Here is a 16,338-nt window from a genome sequence, read left to right on the forward strand (position 1 = left end):
TCTTTAGGCAGATCAGTTTTCCTTCAGGCTAGAAAGCTATGCATCAAATTTCAGACAGATTTTTTTAAAGCAAAGGAACGTGTAAGCCCTTCAAACCAGGATTTCAAGTGGAAAATATAACCATTCTATAATTACCGTTGCATCACACTACTAGTGGAATTCTACTAACGTAGTGTTGCATAAAGCCTTGCTTGCTCCTCCTACATGCACTAAATATAAATGTGCATGAGCAGCAAAAGCAATTTGCCTAATATCTGAATCAGCTAAATAGCATTTGCACTAAAATTGTGTATCTGGATACTAACTTCTCTGGGGGTCAAACCTGATAAATAAATAGAATCATAATTACCTTTTCTCCTTAACTTTAGGTACTGTCTTGCTATGTTGTTGCTTGCCTGGGAAGTTAATGATTCCACTTGTAATACTGTTAAAGTGAATTTATTTGTTTTGGAAAGGAGGGACTTTTTTTTTTTCCTAATATCATAATTTCAGTTAAATGTTTCTGTAGAGTCCTACTTTTCTTGAGTTACAAACCAATTTACATCTATGCAAATCCTGGAACACAAAGTTCATTCTTCTGAACTGCATTGCATTAACATGGGGTTATCGAATCTTGGAAAACATTTTTCTGTGTATAATGGCATTGCAATTAGCTGAATGCTGTTCAGAAGGCTAATTACTTCTTAAGGTGATGCTTTTTCTGTCTCTCCGGTTGGGTTATAAATTTCACAAGAGACCGATTTTCTTTCTGAATGTAGTATGCCTGCAGTTACTGTATGTTAAACGTGAACTGCACCAAATTGCCAGTCCAAATGTCCCTTTGTTTAATTCAGAGTTTGTATGCAAAGTTGGTGGAATATTTTCTTCAAAACTAAAACAGAGTCAGACATCATGCTAGTTCTGATATTTTTTTTTCCCAACTTGTCAATTGGAAAATAGAAAGTGTTCAAAGAGATTTCAGTGTTGGCAAGGATGTAGTGAAGCTGGTCTGTTCAACATCTTCCTGGCTGTTCTCCATTGCCAGCACACTTGCTTATTTTCTCTATTCTTGGTTGGGAACAGTGCCACAAAGAAATGTGAGGAATCTGTCTAAACAACTTGTCTCTTTCCAAATACACATTCCATTTTTTCAATTTACTTTTTCTGTGAAGCCTGTTAGGACTCTTATAATAGTGAGGCATCAGGGAAGAAATCCATTTGTCATTCTGTTGGAAAAGAATGAGGAGGGTGCTGTAAGTGTAGGAAGCCTGAACACCTTTAGCAGAGGGATTCCATTTTGGGTGCAGTTTACTTTCCATAGATGTGAGTAGAGGACTTAACACTACAGACTGATTTTAATTGTGGCGAGGCTTTTCCTGCCAGTAATATGCTGGTTATTCCACTATTAAAAAAAATCCATGTAGCTTACAAATGTCTAATTTTAAAGATTAATCAAATTTTGTATTAAATATATCCATGTTGATAATGCAGATTATAAGCTCATGCAGGAGCATCTGCTTCTGGTTTTGTCTAGTTGGAGATTATCCCTTAATCAGGCAGGGTCCAGGTGTGTATTTTCAGATTTGTTGACTCAGGAAAGCTGGAGATAGCATTAAAGGCCGATGACATTATATTGTAGCTACATTTAGGTTGTTGCTCCTCTGAACAAGAACTCTTGCTTGAACTACCCAGTGAAAAGAATGGCAAGAAGAAATGTCCTCATTACAGGTTGCTCCTCAGGAATTGGACTGGCCTTAGCTGTAAAAATGGCAAAAGATGAACAGAAAAGATTTAAAGGTAACAATGTATCTGTTATTTATCTTTGTAATACAACAGGTGGTGTATTCAATTTGGTGACTTGTTTCTTGTTAGTTTCCACCCTCTTACTGTCATGAAAATACAATACAGTGAAAATACACTGCTTTCTGTAAGCAGATGACATTTCTGTACCTGTATTGAAGCTGAACAGCTACTTGAACTGAATAGTTTACAAAAAAGTAATAGTATAAAAACAAATAGCTGAAAATGTCTGCAGTGTGCTACCTTGGATATACATTCACAGTTGTAGTTAGCTTTGCTTCTAGCTACTAAAATCTTTGTTGAATGAAATGTACATGCCCATTTGAAGACCAAAGAAATCAATTTAGGAAAACAGTTCTTAAATTTGCAATTTTTTCCTTAAAGCATGTTTCATTATTCCAACCCTGTGTAGGCATAAGAGGGTGAACAAAGGGGCTGGGATTTGTCTTTCTGCTGCAAAATGGGATATTTGCTATCACTGAAAATGGATGGCAATGCAAATACAGCAATCTCTGTTAATTCAGTTTCTCATACTTACAGTATTTTACTGCTGGATGCAGACTCATAGTTTTCTGGGTAATTAGGCCACAATAATGATAAAACTAATTTCTATTTTGAGAAGTAGCTTGCAAAAATAGACATTTTTGCAACCTAAGGAAGCATGTGTCTTCCACTTTTTAATAAAATTATGGTGGTTCTGCTAAACATGTTGATGGTGATTAAAAAAAAAAAAAAAAATCTGGAATCCAAAATTAGGTTTTAGGTACCTAAAAATGATTCAGCGGCATAACTTGATACCCATTATTTAAAGTTTTGGTGATGATATTATCTTCATACGCTGCATGTTTTTCATTGTGCATAGGGGTTTAATTCTCCTTTTGAATTTCTTGAAGATTTCAGAACCAGACTCTGGGAAATCAGTGACATATGTTGAAAATAGATTCTTTCTACTTTAAGTTTTTATCTGGGTTCTATCACTGATATTTAAGATATGGATGTAAAAGCAATATTCTTTAATACTTCTCAGTAAGACTGCCACAGAAAGGTTTTATTTCTGGTAACTGTTGCTTCTGGTGTATTGCAGTGTATGCCACAATGCGGAATCTGGCCAAGAAAGAGCCACTTGAGGAAGCTGCAGGTCGCAGGCTGGGCAAAACCCTTGAAATTAAACAACTGGATGTCTGTGATGAAGAATCTATTAAAAGTTGTGTGAACAGTATCCCTGACAGAAGGATTGATGTCCTAGGCAAGTACAGGATGTGTATGCTATGAACAGATAGCAGTTTTCTATTTAACACCTTTTCAAATATCCTGGAGAAGTTTCATTAGTGTATTTTTTAAATGATCAAAGTAATAATAATTACATAGTGTATTCTGTTCAAGATTCTTAAGGCTTCATGCAGATATAAATGGATTAAAACTCACCATGCTTATATGAAGTAGGAAAACTTGTTTTCCCTGTTTACAAAGGAGAAACTTGATCACAGAGAAGTGTCTTGGATAAGATGATACAGTTTTTAGTAAATGTGAGAAACGAACTTTTGCCTAAATTGGCATCTTCTTGTACAAGACTTTCTGCCCTGTTGATGAAGTATAGCCCTATTTACAATGAAGGCAACAGCTCTCTGCAGTAAAAAAGCAACAGCATTTGGGAATTAGCAAGTAAAAGAACAAATGCAAAGAAAGTAAGGGTACTTTCATTTTGTATTGAGAATTGTAATTGTACTTTACAAATCATTCAACAAGAAGTGTTTTCATACTGTTTTGCTAAAAATAAATATTAATATCTGAGTAAGATGGAAATTGCTTACACCATCAACTATTAAATCTTCTCTAATAGAAAATTATGGATCTGCCTTTATTTTGATTAATTATTGAAGACTGCTTAACAAGTTTCTTCTGTGAACTGATTATACTCTAATTTGACACACTAGTTGTAGTGCAGAATGCCAGTTCTATCAATCATTCCCCACATATAAATATCCAGGAGGCAAATAAAAATCAATGGAAGTGTGCGTGTTGGTTTTTGGGTTTGGTTTTTGTTTTGTTTTGTTTTTTTAAGATGTTAATGTTAAAAAACAAAACAAAAAGCAGACCAAAATATGGTCTGGTCTATCACCTTTTGGAATAAATTGAAGACCCTCTGTTCATTCCTATGGGTATTGACTAATTCTTAATATTGAATTATAAACAAATATAGATCATTTTCCTGTAATGCTTTTATAATTTAAAGAAAAAGGACTAATCAGAAATGAATTAGTGAAAATGCAAAATATCAGATAATTTAAATTGGATTAAAAGCATAACTAAAAATAAAAAATATGGAAATGTCAAGTGTATTTGCACAGCTTTAGTGACAGAATAACATCTTTTAATCTTTTCTTTAAGGATTATTTAAGGATCATTTAATCCTTAATCCTCATTTTACTTTCAAATGCTTTCCAGTAAAGGTTACAAGTTAATATTTATGGAGGTTATTGCTCACTGTTGTCTTCCATTTTGTGCAGTTAGCAATGCTGGAATGGGGCTCATTGGACCTATTGAATGTCAGACCATAGATGAAATGAAAACCGTGATGGATACCAACTTCTTTGGATTGGTTCGACTTCTGAAGGAGATTTTGCCTGACATGAAGAGGAGAAAGAGCGGGCACATAGTTATAATAAGCAGTGTTATGGGAATACAAGGCAAAGTTGTTTTTTTCTGGTTTTTTATTTGTTTGAACTAAGAGTTCACTATTCAAAATCTAAAGCTTACCTCTTTTTATCTGAAAAAAAAAAAAAGTAGGAACTAGCATATCTATGTGCCTTCTAATGCTGAAGTTCCAATTATAAAAAGCATAGCACTTAGACCTGATGTTTTTTATGCATCTAGGTAGTATGTTACTACACAACTACTCTTGAGACATTTTAACAGCAAAACCTGCAGAGTGAATTTTTTTTTGAGTTTAAACTCAAACTAATTATTTTTGTTTATTTTTAAAAATTTTATTATTTTATTTTTGTTATCTGGAAAACAGGGCTTAGTAGCATTACTTTTCTCTTTCCTATTGCAAAAGACTATGGGGACAGGCAAACATGCTTACTACACTCTGCACAATAATAATGGAATAAAATCCAGGCATGTCCTGGACAACTGTACCACCTTTTTGTAAAGTTTCTCCTTTTATAAAACTCCACAGAGTCTAGTTTTAGCCACAGATAATGATTCTCCTACACTTGTGTTCCATCCAGTCTAGATGTATTTGTTTCAATTATTACAACAGTGGCATTGATCTTACCTGGATTATTCTGGTGAGTGAGGGTGCTAAGTCAAACTGCAAGACTTGTTACTGTTTAATACAATACTTACCATCCACCTAAATGGACTGATGTAGTGCTTTTTCTAAATCACTTAGATGCAAGCTGGATCTCGTGCATAATCGTATCTCCTGCATTGCACTCAGCTTCTGTGTTCATCTATAGCCTATTAAAGTCCTGCTGATAAATAACGCAGATGGTATTATATGTACGGACACTTTCTTGCTGTAGACTACAGAATATTTAATATCATCCAAAGAGATCACAGCATCAGCTAGGAGGAGGAAAAGCATTAGTCAAGCATCCTTTCCTAGAATAAACAATTTTGAGAACATACGCAAAAAATCAGTATTTGGATTCAGCATACACAAGGATTTTTCTAATGTTTTCCTAACAAGACTGTAGAAATTTTGGGGAAAATACAAAACTAGTTTTTTAAAACTAAACTATTAGTATGTTGAATACAATCACATTCTCAGGATGTTTTGTTTATACCATCAGGTATCTTATTTAATGATGTTTATGCTGCATCTAAGTTTGCTGTGGAAGGATTCTGTGAAAGTTTAGCTATACAAGCACTCAAATTCAAACTACAGTAAGTATTGATCCACTGGTGTAAACTGTATTTTAGATAATTTTAAATATATTCAGAGCTAGCAAACAAATTTTTAAAGCTTGCTGCTATCTAGGAGAAACAGATTGAGGAACCCATGGAAATTGTACATCACAAAAGGCATAGAAATGTCCACATTCTTCACACTACGTAAGCAAATAAAAAGGTCTAGATGCTAAAATCAACATGTTCTCTTGATCAGTTAAAGGCTGTTTAGCTTTCGATAAAATACAGTTTATGTAACACTTTTGAAAACAGATTCTTGCATACAATATCATAGGAATAAAATTATAGTATCAACCTGTAATATTTTTCCTTTAGAAAGAATAACAGACTGCTTAGGCAATTAACAGATAAAAAAGTTGAATTGGCTCATCATAGAGAGAGGAAGTGGAAATCCATCAGAATGGAACACAGGGTGAGATACCTATAATGACAGGAGGTGGGAGGAAAGTGAGAAGAATGTGGTGTACTATTTCTTAATGTTTAAGATAGTATTTAAGAGAATGGTCCTGTTCATCTGTGGGACTTTGGGGTTTGTTTTGTCACATGTATACTCACATTCGTGTAATTCTGCTACTATTCTTTGTGTGAAGTCCAACAATTGTTAAATATGCATTGCATCTCTGCGTGCCTAAGCATTTAGCCCTTGTGCTGTGGGAGAAGAGACAGGTGCTGTCATGGGATTTCAGAGACAAGGCGGCACCCAAACTGTGATTTTGCATACCGCTCTAAAAAGTTTGGAGGGATTTAAAATAAATATATTGTAAATGACACACAGGATATACCAGAACTCATAGTAAGATTTCAAGAGTATAAGATACAGCAAAAAGAAGGTTAAAAAAAGAAAGTAGAATGGGAAAAGTCCAAGGTCCAGTGTGAAGTGTGACGCAAGAGAAAAGGCTTTAATTCCAGCAGCAGCTGGAATTCTGCTATCAAGGTCAATAGCTTGATTTAGTTCTAAAGAAGAGCTTGGCCAGAACTCAGGTCTAGGAAGAGATCCTATCCCAAAGAGTGTTTTGATAAATATTGTGGCTGGGAGTAACTACTGCCTGAGAAAAGAACCGGGAAAGAACTGACCAGTAACTGTATTTCAGTGATTTGCTATAATATACTACTGAGCAAAATAAAATTTTCCAGATTTGGCAGCAGCCAAAATCTGGCCACCCTCAGCAAAATTCTCTATATTGTATTTTATTATAATATTGTGAAGGGATCTTGAATTATCTAATACTGACAGCCTGACAAAGAAAATTGTTTGGGCAATTCACCCCTCTCTTACAGCTACTTCTAGCATTATCATGGGAAAGCTATAACAAAGAAATCTATGTAGGATTTTGTCCAGAAAGTAATGAATTTTGATCCTTTAATTGTTTTTCTTAATATTTTATAAGTTCTTGTGGGTAAGTCATCCTTCGATTCCACAGCTGCGAGACAGCAGGTAACAATTGCACTCACTTCTGCCATGAATTAAGTTACAGCACTTCCCTGAAATTTAAGCTACGCAGATTTCTACTACTACATGTGGATGGGTAGGAGCATAAGAGCAATAATGTGGTATGGATTGTCTTTACAGAATGTACTGTTTAATACTGCTTGCTAACAGTGCAACTCTTCAATATTCTTTTTTGAAAAGGATAGAGAGGTGTATTTCCCACGGAGGATAGTCAATAACCAGTATATCTTTGCTTTTTGAACAGGTTAAGTTTGATTGAACCAGGCCCAGTGGTTACAGAGTTTGAAAGAAAAGTATTTGAAGATGGAATGAAAATGGATCTTTCAGCTGCAGATGAGGAAACAGCTGAGATGTTTACTAATATTTACCTTAAAAATTACAAACAAATTTTCCAGAGCCTGGGACAAAGTGCTGAAGATGTTGCAGAGGTAACTCATCAACAATTCTCCATCTTCTTTTTTCTTGAATTTTTTTTTTTATTTGTAATTTACGAATGCACTGGTTGGTTGGTGGTTTTTTTTGGTAGAAGCATTAGCTTTAATTAAATGTAATTTACACAATTTAAAATTATTTTTAAAAAGTCAAGAGAATCTTCAGAGTTTTAAACAAAACCCTTTAGAATATTAAAAGAATGTTCATTTTGAAGTATTGAAGACAACTATGAATTGAATTTAAATACCACTGAGGTATTAGATGCACTTATACATCATCTGGTGAAGTCTGAACATTCTGCAGTGTTATCATACATCCACACAGGCTTCCCACCATAGTTTAAAGCCGCTCTCCTCTCCATCTCACTAGTAATCCCTCCGCTAATGTTAACATTACTCAGCTACCCCAGACACGAAGGCACAATAGAAGATACTTGGATGTAGTTTCTGGTGCTTGGGGCATCCCGTAGGAAGACAAGTTTAGGCAAGCTGTGGAAGGGGACAATGATTTCAGGTGCTTACTGCTAAGGAATAGCTTCAGTGTCAGCTGAATATTCCTAGATCTTGCTGCAAAGTGCACTGTTCTAATCCTTTCCCAGTAAACTGTAAAAGAAAGGATCTACCTATTGTGGGCATATAGGCCTAATTTTGAAGGACTATTCAGGATACTTAGCTGTAAGGTACTATCAACATGGTATAGATAAACAGAAATAAGACTAAGAATAAATAAGTACTTCTTAAGGCCTTAAAAATATTTTAAGAAAAAATTCTAATGAAATTCTAATATAACTACATAAAGGTTTTACATAATTCTAGCATTTTATTCTTCTACTTCTCTGCTTAACTGAAAACTAGGCTTTTACTTTATTGTTTTGGTAAAGGTTCTGTAACAATTCCGTTTCTCATTCTTGACAGCATACAGTAAAGATAATTCTTGCAGAAAATCCACCTTTTCGCCATCAGACCAACACCTTGTATACTCCGATGACAACCCTGAAATACGCAGATCCAAATGGGGATCTACCCATTGATATATTCTACAAAATGGTTTTTCATCATGACAAAATCTTCAGTGCAAGTCTTAACTTTATCAAATTGCTAAGGTGGAGAAGTAGAAAGAGCTTTGACCTGGGAAAACCCTCACAATAAGTATGAGATTATATAGTGCAAATTGGAATTACTTGTTGGAGCTACTGATAATGCAGTATGTTGTTATTCAACTGCCTTTGCTCTGTAATTGTGAGAAGGCATTCAAGATGTTTATTTAAGCTTACCTAAGATACTCAGCTCAATGTGTTTATCTTGAACTTTACTGTTTGCAGAACCTTGAAATTAAAATCCTCTAACTATAGGTTTATTTTGTTTAGTGTTTGCTTTTTACAGGTATCTGTTTTCATGGGAACATAAATTTAGACTGATACTTGCATATTCAGTATTAACCCGATTCCCTTCACTTATTAGAATGTAATACATACTGAGATGTGTACTGTATGTTAAGTTATTTAGATTCTTAGTATCATAAAAATACTTTCTTTTTACTGATTAGAATATAACAGAATTAGTATAGTAATCCCTCATTCACAAGAGCATTCTCGTTTTCAGAAATCAGCTCTATTTACCAGTAATATAAGAGAAAGTCTCATCAATCTCCAAATGTCACAACTAGAATATTTATTATTCATATATATATATAATATTCTGAATGCTTCCTTTATATGCAATGGTTACTGGCATATTACACGTAGTACACAATAAAATGTTTTTTAAAAGCATCTCAAAATAAAATATCTTCTGTCTGGGTACTATTTTTTGCAAAAATAACAAAATATTATCAGTAAGAAGTAATTTAAATCCATTAAATGCCTTCCGTGCCTTGAGTGGCTGAAGCTGAGCCACAGGCTCTCCTTTTCCAAGGCATCCTAATATGTACTTACTAAACCAAAATTCTAGCATGAGGAGAAGGTCTTTTTCCTCTCTTTCTCTCACCCTAGTCCTATAAGTCAGCTGAGGCTAAGCTGGGGGCCTGGGTTTAAGCGCTATTCCTGCATGGCATTCTTGTTCTCTGACCACCAGCCCTGCCTTGCCGCTGCCCTGGGCCGAGACGAAGGCCCAGTGCCCCTCGGGCCTCCAGGCTGCAGCTTCTCTGCACGTTCCAGCAGCAGTCCTGGTTTCACTTGAAGAGCCCAGTTGGAGCTCACTGGGGATACAGGAACTGGCTTTCTCTTTCTCTCAGTACTTTCTCACCAAGCCTAAATCTAACTCCATGCTGGGACTTGCAGTGGCCCTGCCCTGCCCTACCTCCCCTCAAAGGCTAGCTCGGAGGAGCCAAGCAGCAGCTCCTGCGGATACCACGCACTTCAGGTAGCACTTGGTTTGCTTTGCAGTCATGACCCTTTAGTGAGGCCCAAGGTCTGGGGGTACGCAGGGACCTCCCTAGGACCGCAGGCAGCGGAGTGCTTGGAGGGCAGTGCCCGCAGCAGCCCCTGTGCACAGCTGGAGGCCTCATTTATGTTCCACTGGTAACTCGGACCTCCTTCTCCAAAATATCAGGCTGGTGCCTGCACCCCAACATCAGTGCGTGGATGCGGCAGAGGTGGGAATAGCAGCTAGGCTACAAACGGGAAAGCAGGAATTAAATGACAGTAGAGTGCTGCCAGGGCTGAAGGGAGCACGGCCAGTCGCCCCTCCACACCCTGAAGTGCAGCCAGAGAGACCCTGTCACCGTCCGCTGAGGGTTAGGGTTCAGCACAGGGTTAGGGCTTGGGCAGAGATGTCCAAAGAACAGCAGGGCCTGTCAGCAGCGAGGGCTGTGGCTGGAGCATCCCCTTTCCTCTCAGTATGGCTTAGGTGTGGTTGTCTCTGGCCTGCAGCTCGGGGCTGGGCTGCTTTACCGTGTGTTTTTCCTTTGCAGCACGAAGAAACAAGAAGCTACCAGGACCGCAGATTTTAACAGGCCTGCCACAAACACCAGTGCGGTTTGGTTAATTTTGTTTCATGCCACCCTTACGCTACCGTTTACGGAGTGGACGAAAGTAGGAAATGCAGCTTCATAGATGGATCCTGTGTAAATTCAGCAATGGCTGCAACTCGTGGATAAACCGCGGATGAAGAGCCGAGCACCAGCCACTCATCCCGCTTCAGGAAGGCGCTCACCGAGGGTGTAAAGTCCCCTGCTACTACAGACATCGAGCGGCAGGACGGGCGGGGCCTGGGGCAGCCGCGGCGGGGACACAGAGCAGCTCTCGAAGGAGACGTCGGGCCCAGCCAGGCCGCGCAGAGCCGCCAGGCCGCGCAGAGCCGCCAGCCCGACGGTGGGGAGGGCGGCGGGTCCCTCGCCACTGCCGCCACTCGCACGTGGCGCCGCCTCACGGGCCGCGCTCCGCCAGCGCTTCCGGCGCTCCGGGGGCGGGAGGGGCCAGATGCCGGAAGCGTGTCCCAGCTTCCGGCGGAAGCGACGTCCCTCGCAGGTCGAGCTCGTAGTCAGACCGTTTCCGTCTCGCGGCCGCCCTCACCGTCCGGCCAGACGCCGCCGGGGGAGGAGAGCGCCGAATCGAGCCGTGGTGCGCGCGGGTAATTTGGCGGTTCGCCTTCCCTCAGACTGTTCATAAGGCGGCGGCGCCAGCGCCCGAAGGATGTGGCGGAGGCGGCAGTGGCAGGCGCCGCGGCCGAGGGAGCCCTGAGCCCGAGCAGCGCTTCCCGGCTCCGCGCACCGGCGGCCCGGCAGCGACCCCCGGCCCGGCCCGCTCGTCCAGCGGCGGCGCCGCCCCTCCGTAGCGTCGCTTCCCGCGGCACCGCCCGCCCCTCGCCGGCTCCCCGCGCGCTGGAGCCCCGCGCGGGAGCTGAGGGGGAGCCCGTGAGCGCGGGAGCTGAGCGCCTGTCGGGGAACGAGCGGCAGCCAGGATGGCCTCGTCGTCGGGCAACGACGACGACCTCACCATCCCCAGGGCTGCCATCAACAAGATGATCAAAGAAACGCTCCCCAACGTCCGCGTGGCAAACGATGCCCGGGAGCTGGTGGTAAACTGCTGCACTGAATTCATCCACCTCATCTCCTCCGAGGCCAACGAGATCTGCAACAAATCGGAGAAGAAAACCATCTCCCCAGAGCATGTCATACAAGGTGAGCTTCCGGAGGCGCTGTGCTTCTGCCCGGTACGCCACCGGTCATTCAGGCTTTGAGCCACTCCTGTCCCGTTGCGACTTCTTCCTCTGTGGTTTCTTGTAGCTATATGAAAGACAAAAGGCAGGGGTCTTTTAAGGGTCTGGAGGAAAAGTATGTGTTGTCTGGCTTGTCAGTCGCATTGCAAGGAAAGGTTGTCTTTGTGTGGTTAGGGCGACTGTTGAGTGTGCTCAGGACCAGCTCTCATTTTCTGGTTCAGGGAAGTCTGTGATGTTTTGAGAGAAGTCACCAAATCCATTCGTCTTTTTCATACCTGTGAAACGAGGTCTGCTTTTGTGAATGGTTATACATGCTTTAAGATCCTGAACTTACTAAATGTCTCTCTAATTGGAGACTGACAAAAGATGTATGATTGGGTACGTGGGGCCCAGGCTTTAATCCAGAGTCGTCCTGTCTGGATCCTATAAAGAGTAAAATATTCCTCTAGGGCTATCCTGGGAGTCTGATTGGTTAAAAATAAGTATTTGTATCTATTGTAGAAAGCATTTAAACGTGACCTGTGCCCTTGCATCTTTTTCTGCTGTTGACTTCCCCTTCCCCTTGCTTGACTAAAATGAGAGTTCTCTCTCTGTCTCTCATTTGCTTTTCTTTAAATTCTGCCACAAACAGGGAGTTACCTTCCCTCATCCTTAAGTCTGCAACAGGTATCTTTTTTCAGGAATCATTCGCTTTGCTGCTTAAGCAAAGGTTGTGATACCAGTGTCTGCTGCAAACAAATTTATAGCAGTAATAGTGAGAGAGTACTTTATTCTGCTGCCTGGTAGAGATAGTAACAGTAGCATTTGCAGTAGAGCTATTTTCAGGACTGTGATGGTATCAAGTTAGTTTAAAAAATGTTATGTGTTTTTGGTAATGATTCTTTGTTTGAAACAAAAAAAAATTTGATTCCTTTGGATTATATCAGCTTGCTCTCTGGAAGAGTTTCAAGTGCTTGACTGGATTATGAACAGGAAAAGAAAATATGTGGTATGTATGAGCTTTCATATTAAATAAAATATATGTAAATCTGGAAGTTTAGCAAAGCTTCATCACAGAAGCTCAGGATGTAAAGAGTAAAACTTGTGCTTGCCTGTGGGAGCATACTTTGGGTGTGATGCTTCTAAATACATGGATAGTTTCTTCAAGTGACCACCAAAACGTTTGAGCTCAGTTCTTAACACAGGAATAGACATGATTTTTAAGGTTGAGGACAATAAAGAATTCATGTATGAAAGTATTTTTTCCCAGTAGTGGTGGTCCTTAGAAAAGATTTCACCTATTACTGCCCTAAGGTTAGTCTGGGTTTTTTTGGAAAACAAATTGAAACCAAAATGTGTGTGTATGTGTATATATACGCACGCTTGCATGTGCATGTCATCAGCAGGTGGTCCCAAACCAAGTATTTCGCTGGGTTCTGTGTCTTCATGTTACCAGATTTTGGTTAGGAAAAATGATTTTCAAATTATATGTGTACTTTTTAGTCAAATATTGCTAAGGAAAACTTTGGACGTGTATCCATTTTTGTAATGCTTCGGAGATGGAAGGAGTTGTTCTTGGGTTTTCTGCTGTTCTTAATCTTTAGGGAGGTGTATGTGCTATTAGTTTCTTCCAGATGCTGGTCAGTTGGCAGATGTTCCCTCTGTGAGGTATGAGGGTTTAGATCACTAATTTTGCAAACAGTGGTTATGTGTATATAGGTATAGCTTTCAGCATTTTCATCCATCTTCATATATTCTAGATACTGGCTGTGTTGACTGCCTCTTAATGTAGCTCCATGACACTGATGCTAACAAATTAAGTAATGGAAGTATGTTTGTTGTGGTCATTCAGGTATCTCGGTCCTTTTGAATGCTTAAACCAGTTCATTTAGAAGTAAAATGAGGCTAATGGCCATCGCGGCACACCTCTCCAGTCTAAATACAGGCTGCTGCCAAGAGGAATCTTTTTGTACCCTCCCTAGAGTTGGATCTAGCAATTGCTGATCCAACTGACCCTGTTGCTTTTTGAGAATCTAGGGGGGAGTACAGTTTTCTGTCAGGTGAGTTTGCTGATCTGACTGTTCCTGTAAACAAGAAGTTACTGGACTGGAAGCAAGGAGTAGGAAGGCTATTTCAGTGGGAAGGAGGAAGGGGAAAGAGACACTGCAGTTGGTGACACCCTGCCATTGGACTGTATTAGAGGTAATGTGAAACTGTGCTTCATCACTGTACTCATACGTTTCGCAGCAGTGGTGCTTAAGGCTAGTAAAAATGATTGTGTGGCCACGTGCTGAGCTAGAACTCTTTCCCCCTTCCACTGGGTTATGCTCCAGATAGATGAAGTCCCTGCTGTCTTTCATTGTGTGGTAACACAAATGCTGGACTGGCACAGTGCCTGTCAACAGCATGGGGAGAGGAAAGCGGGGGCTTTTTGCATCCCATGAGATACCTGATTTGGTAGATGTACTCAGACTATGCCAAGCACTCACTGCTAGTGATAAAACACAAAGCAGCTTCCCTGGAGAGTACCCAAAGGCATCAAGGCTACGTAATAGTCATAAGTGGAGATAGTCTCCATGTTTATTGTTGAATCCCACCATCAGGAACCCAGTTGTTGAGTCTGAGACTCTAATAAGCAAATGAATATCCTTCCACCCTGGAACAGAAAATAGCCTCATTTGATAGTTATGCGAGTCGTGACAAAGCAGGCTTTTAATGATAAATTAAACTTCCATTGAATTCTGAAAATGGTGAGATGTTAAATCACCGTTTTTATGAAGTTGATTACTTTGATTACTTGGTCTACATAGAACTGTTGTGCAGTAAGGTAGGCTGTGGATTGATGGCAAATCCTGTTGCTTCTTTTCATGGACTGTTAGGCTACTGACAGTGTTTACATTAGCCTTTAGTGTTAAAAAAATCCAACCAACTGTTAATGTTTGGGATTTTACTTGGAAGTTATTTTTCTTTGAAAGGAGCATAAAAAGCAAAAAATCTAAGATATTAATGACCTGATTATATAAAAAACAAATATAGAACTAATTATGATTAATGGATTAATCAGAGATCTGCACCTTCATGCAGTCTTTAAGAGCGGGAGGAAGCTGGGAAAAGGATAGTTGTGATTTGGTGTTTGTAAATAAAAGAAGTCCTGTCTGTGTTCCGCTCCCCCCCCCCAAAAAAAAAAAAAAAAAAAAGATGCTGTGTTTTGGGATTCAGTTGTTTAAATTTGGTGTGATCATTCTAATGTCAGTAAGATACCGAATTTTCAGCAGTCTGGGTAGACACGTGGATTTCAGACTCAAGAAATAGAAGGACCGTGAGTTTTGGTGAAACACTAGCTCTGCTAAAGTAGTAATCACTTGTCCCACATTTTAGCACCGTGCAGGTATAAAGGGATTCATATTCCTTCCATGCGTGTGTTCTGTAAAGCCTTTATGTGTTTCAACAAGCTAATAAATTTCTTAAGTCGTTTAACAGCCAGCAGAATTTTGATGCACTAGACCTATGGTGCATGTATGGTTCTCCATAGCTTTATTATGTTGAACAATTGTACAAATCTGTCTTGATTATAGCATGTGTTTTCTTTTGGATATTTTTTTTAGTGTGCTATGTTCAATACATAACTGTAAGTTCCTTCCATTAATTTATTTTCTTTTAAGGGACGTTTAAAATTTCTTGCTGTTGACTTCAGACTGGGCAGTTGTTCATATTCTGATGCAGCAGATTGCCAACCCTGATCACTGTTAATGTTCTTTTGATGAACACCTATGTATTTGCTGTGATGGTTTGTCTTAGTGATGTTAGACTTGTGGAGTTCTTAAAATTTTATACTTTGATAAAAAAAATAATGACTTTGGATAGTTTACTGTATATACTGTTTATATTTTAAAATTGAATTATTTCTAAATATATATAGACTGCTTAGCTAACCAGTTCTGGATCACGAGACGTGGGTTTGCCTCCTATCTGCTGAGGTTGGATTAAACAAGTTTCTGAAGGTTTTTGGTAATTCTTGTAGAAACTGTGGCCTAATGGAAAAAGCGTTTCCAGTGTCTGTGTGTGGGCTGAGGCTGAACTAACATACTGTCTCTGAAGTAGTTTGATTATCTCTAAATCAGTTTGTCTTCTAACTTTATTTTTCTTAAGAAACAGGTATTATGTAAATTCATTTGCCAAATGTTATCTGTAAAGGAATGGTAGTCCTGCATAACTAGACAGCTGCACCATACTGCCTTATCATCCCTGGAGGTATTTAAAAGACGTGTAGATGAGGCGCTTAGGGACATGATGTAGTGGGTATGGTGGTATTGGGTTGACGGTTGGACTCGATGATCTTAGAGGTCTTTTCCAACCTTAATGATTCTATGATTCTATGATTGAAGACAGTGTATTAATTGTCTTCTTGAGTACAGGTTGGAAGCTGAAAACTTACAGAATGCCTTTGGGTTATTGTTTAGGTATATGATACAATGTTTAGGTGTAGTGCTGCCATAATTATGGGTAGGGAAAGGTTGCTTACAAAATTAATGTTAGAATATAGTCTGAGTTAGTGTAACTAACAGCTTGTTTATAACAAGTTGTTGATTGTTGTTGTCGGTTTATTTTAGGGCTATTTCTTGA

At 39.5% G+C, this 16,338-nt stretch overlaps 3 protein-coding genes across 9 annotated transcripts in view; all 3 read left to right on the forward strand.

Annotated features, from left to right (window-relative positions):
• CCDC18 (coiled-coil domain containing 18) overlaps positions 1-2,994 on the forward strand; it is a 30,326-nt gene extending 27,332 nt beyond the window's left edge. Inside the window, 2 exon segments of the mRNA XM_075156307.1 lie at positions 1,708-1,776; positions 2,864-2,994. Coding sequence (XP_075012408.1) covers positions 1,708-1,737 — 30 coding nt within the window. The 3' untranslated portion in view covers positions 1,738-1,776; positions 2,864-2,994.
• On the forward strand, positions 2,875-9,343 carry LOC142084963 (retinol dehydrogenase 8-like). The gene is made up of 5 exons (XM_075156308.1): positions 2,875-3,029; positions 4,291-4,466; positions 5,580-5,673; positions 7,392-7,575; positions 8,494-9,343. Exons 1-5 carry the CDS (start codon positions 2,875-2,877, stop codon positions 8,725-8,727), a joined length of 843 nt encoding a protein of 280 aa, XP_075012409.1. The 3' UTR covers positions 8,728-9,343.
• Positions 9,344-11,034: 1,691 nt separating this feature from the next.
• The window catches only part of LOC142084967 (formin-binding protein 1-like), an 81,468-nt gene continuing 76,164 nt past the window's right edge, over positions 11,035-16,338 (forward strand). For 3 of the 7 annotated variants that reach the window (XM_075156316.1, XM_075156318.1, XM_075156323.1), the window contains exon 1: positions 11,036-11,698. In XM_075156316.1, the coding sequence (XP_075012417.1) occupies positions 11,479-11,698 (220 nt within the window). In that variant the 5' untranslated portion in view covers positions 11,036-11,478. Of the gene's footprint in view, positions 11,699-16,338 lie in introns of all 7 variants that reach the window. The other 4 variants (XM_075156319.1, XM_075156320.1, XM_075156317.1 and 1 more) reach the window with 2 other exon arrangements.

The sequence above is a fragment of the Calonectris borealis genome, chromosome 8 (assembly GCF_964195595.1).
Source record: "Calonectris borealis chromosome 8, bCalBor7.hap1.2, whole genome shotgun sequence".
NCBI classification, from domain to species: domain Eukaryota; kingdom Metazoa; phylum Chordata; class Aves; order Procellariiformes; family Procellariidae; genus Calonectris; species Calonectris borealis.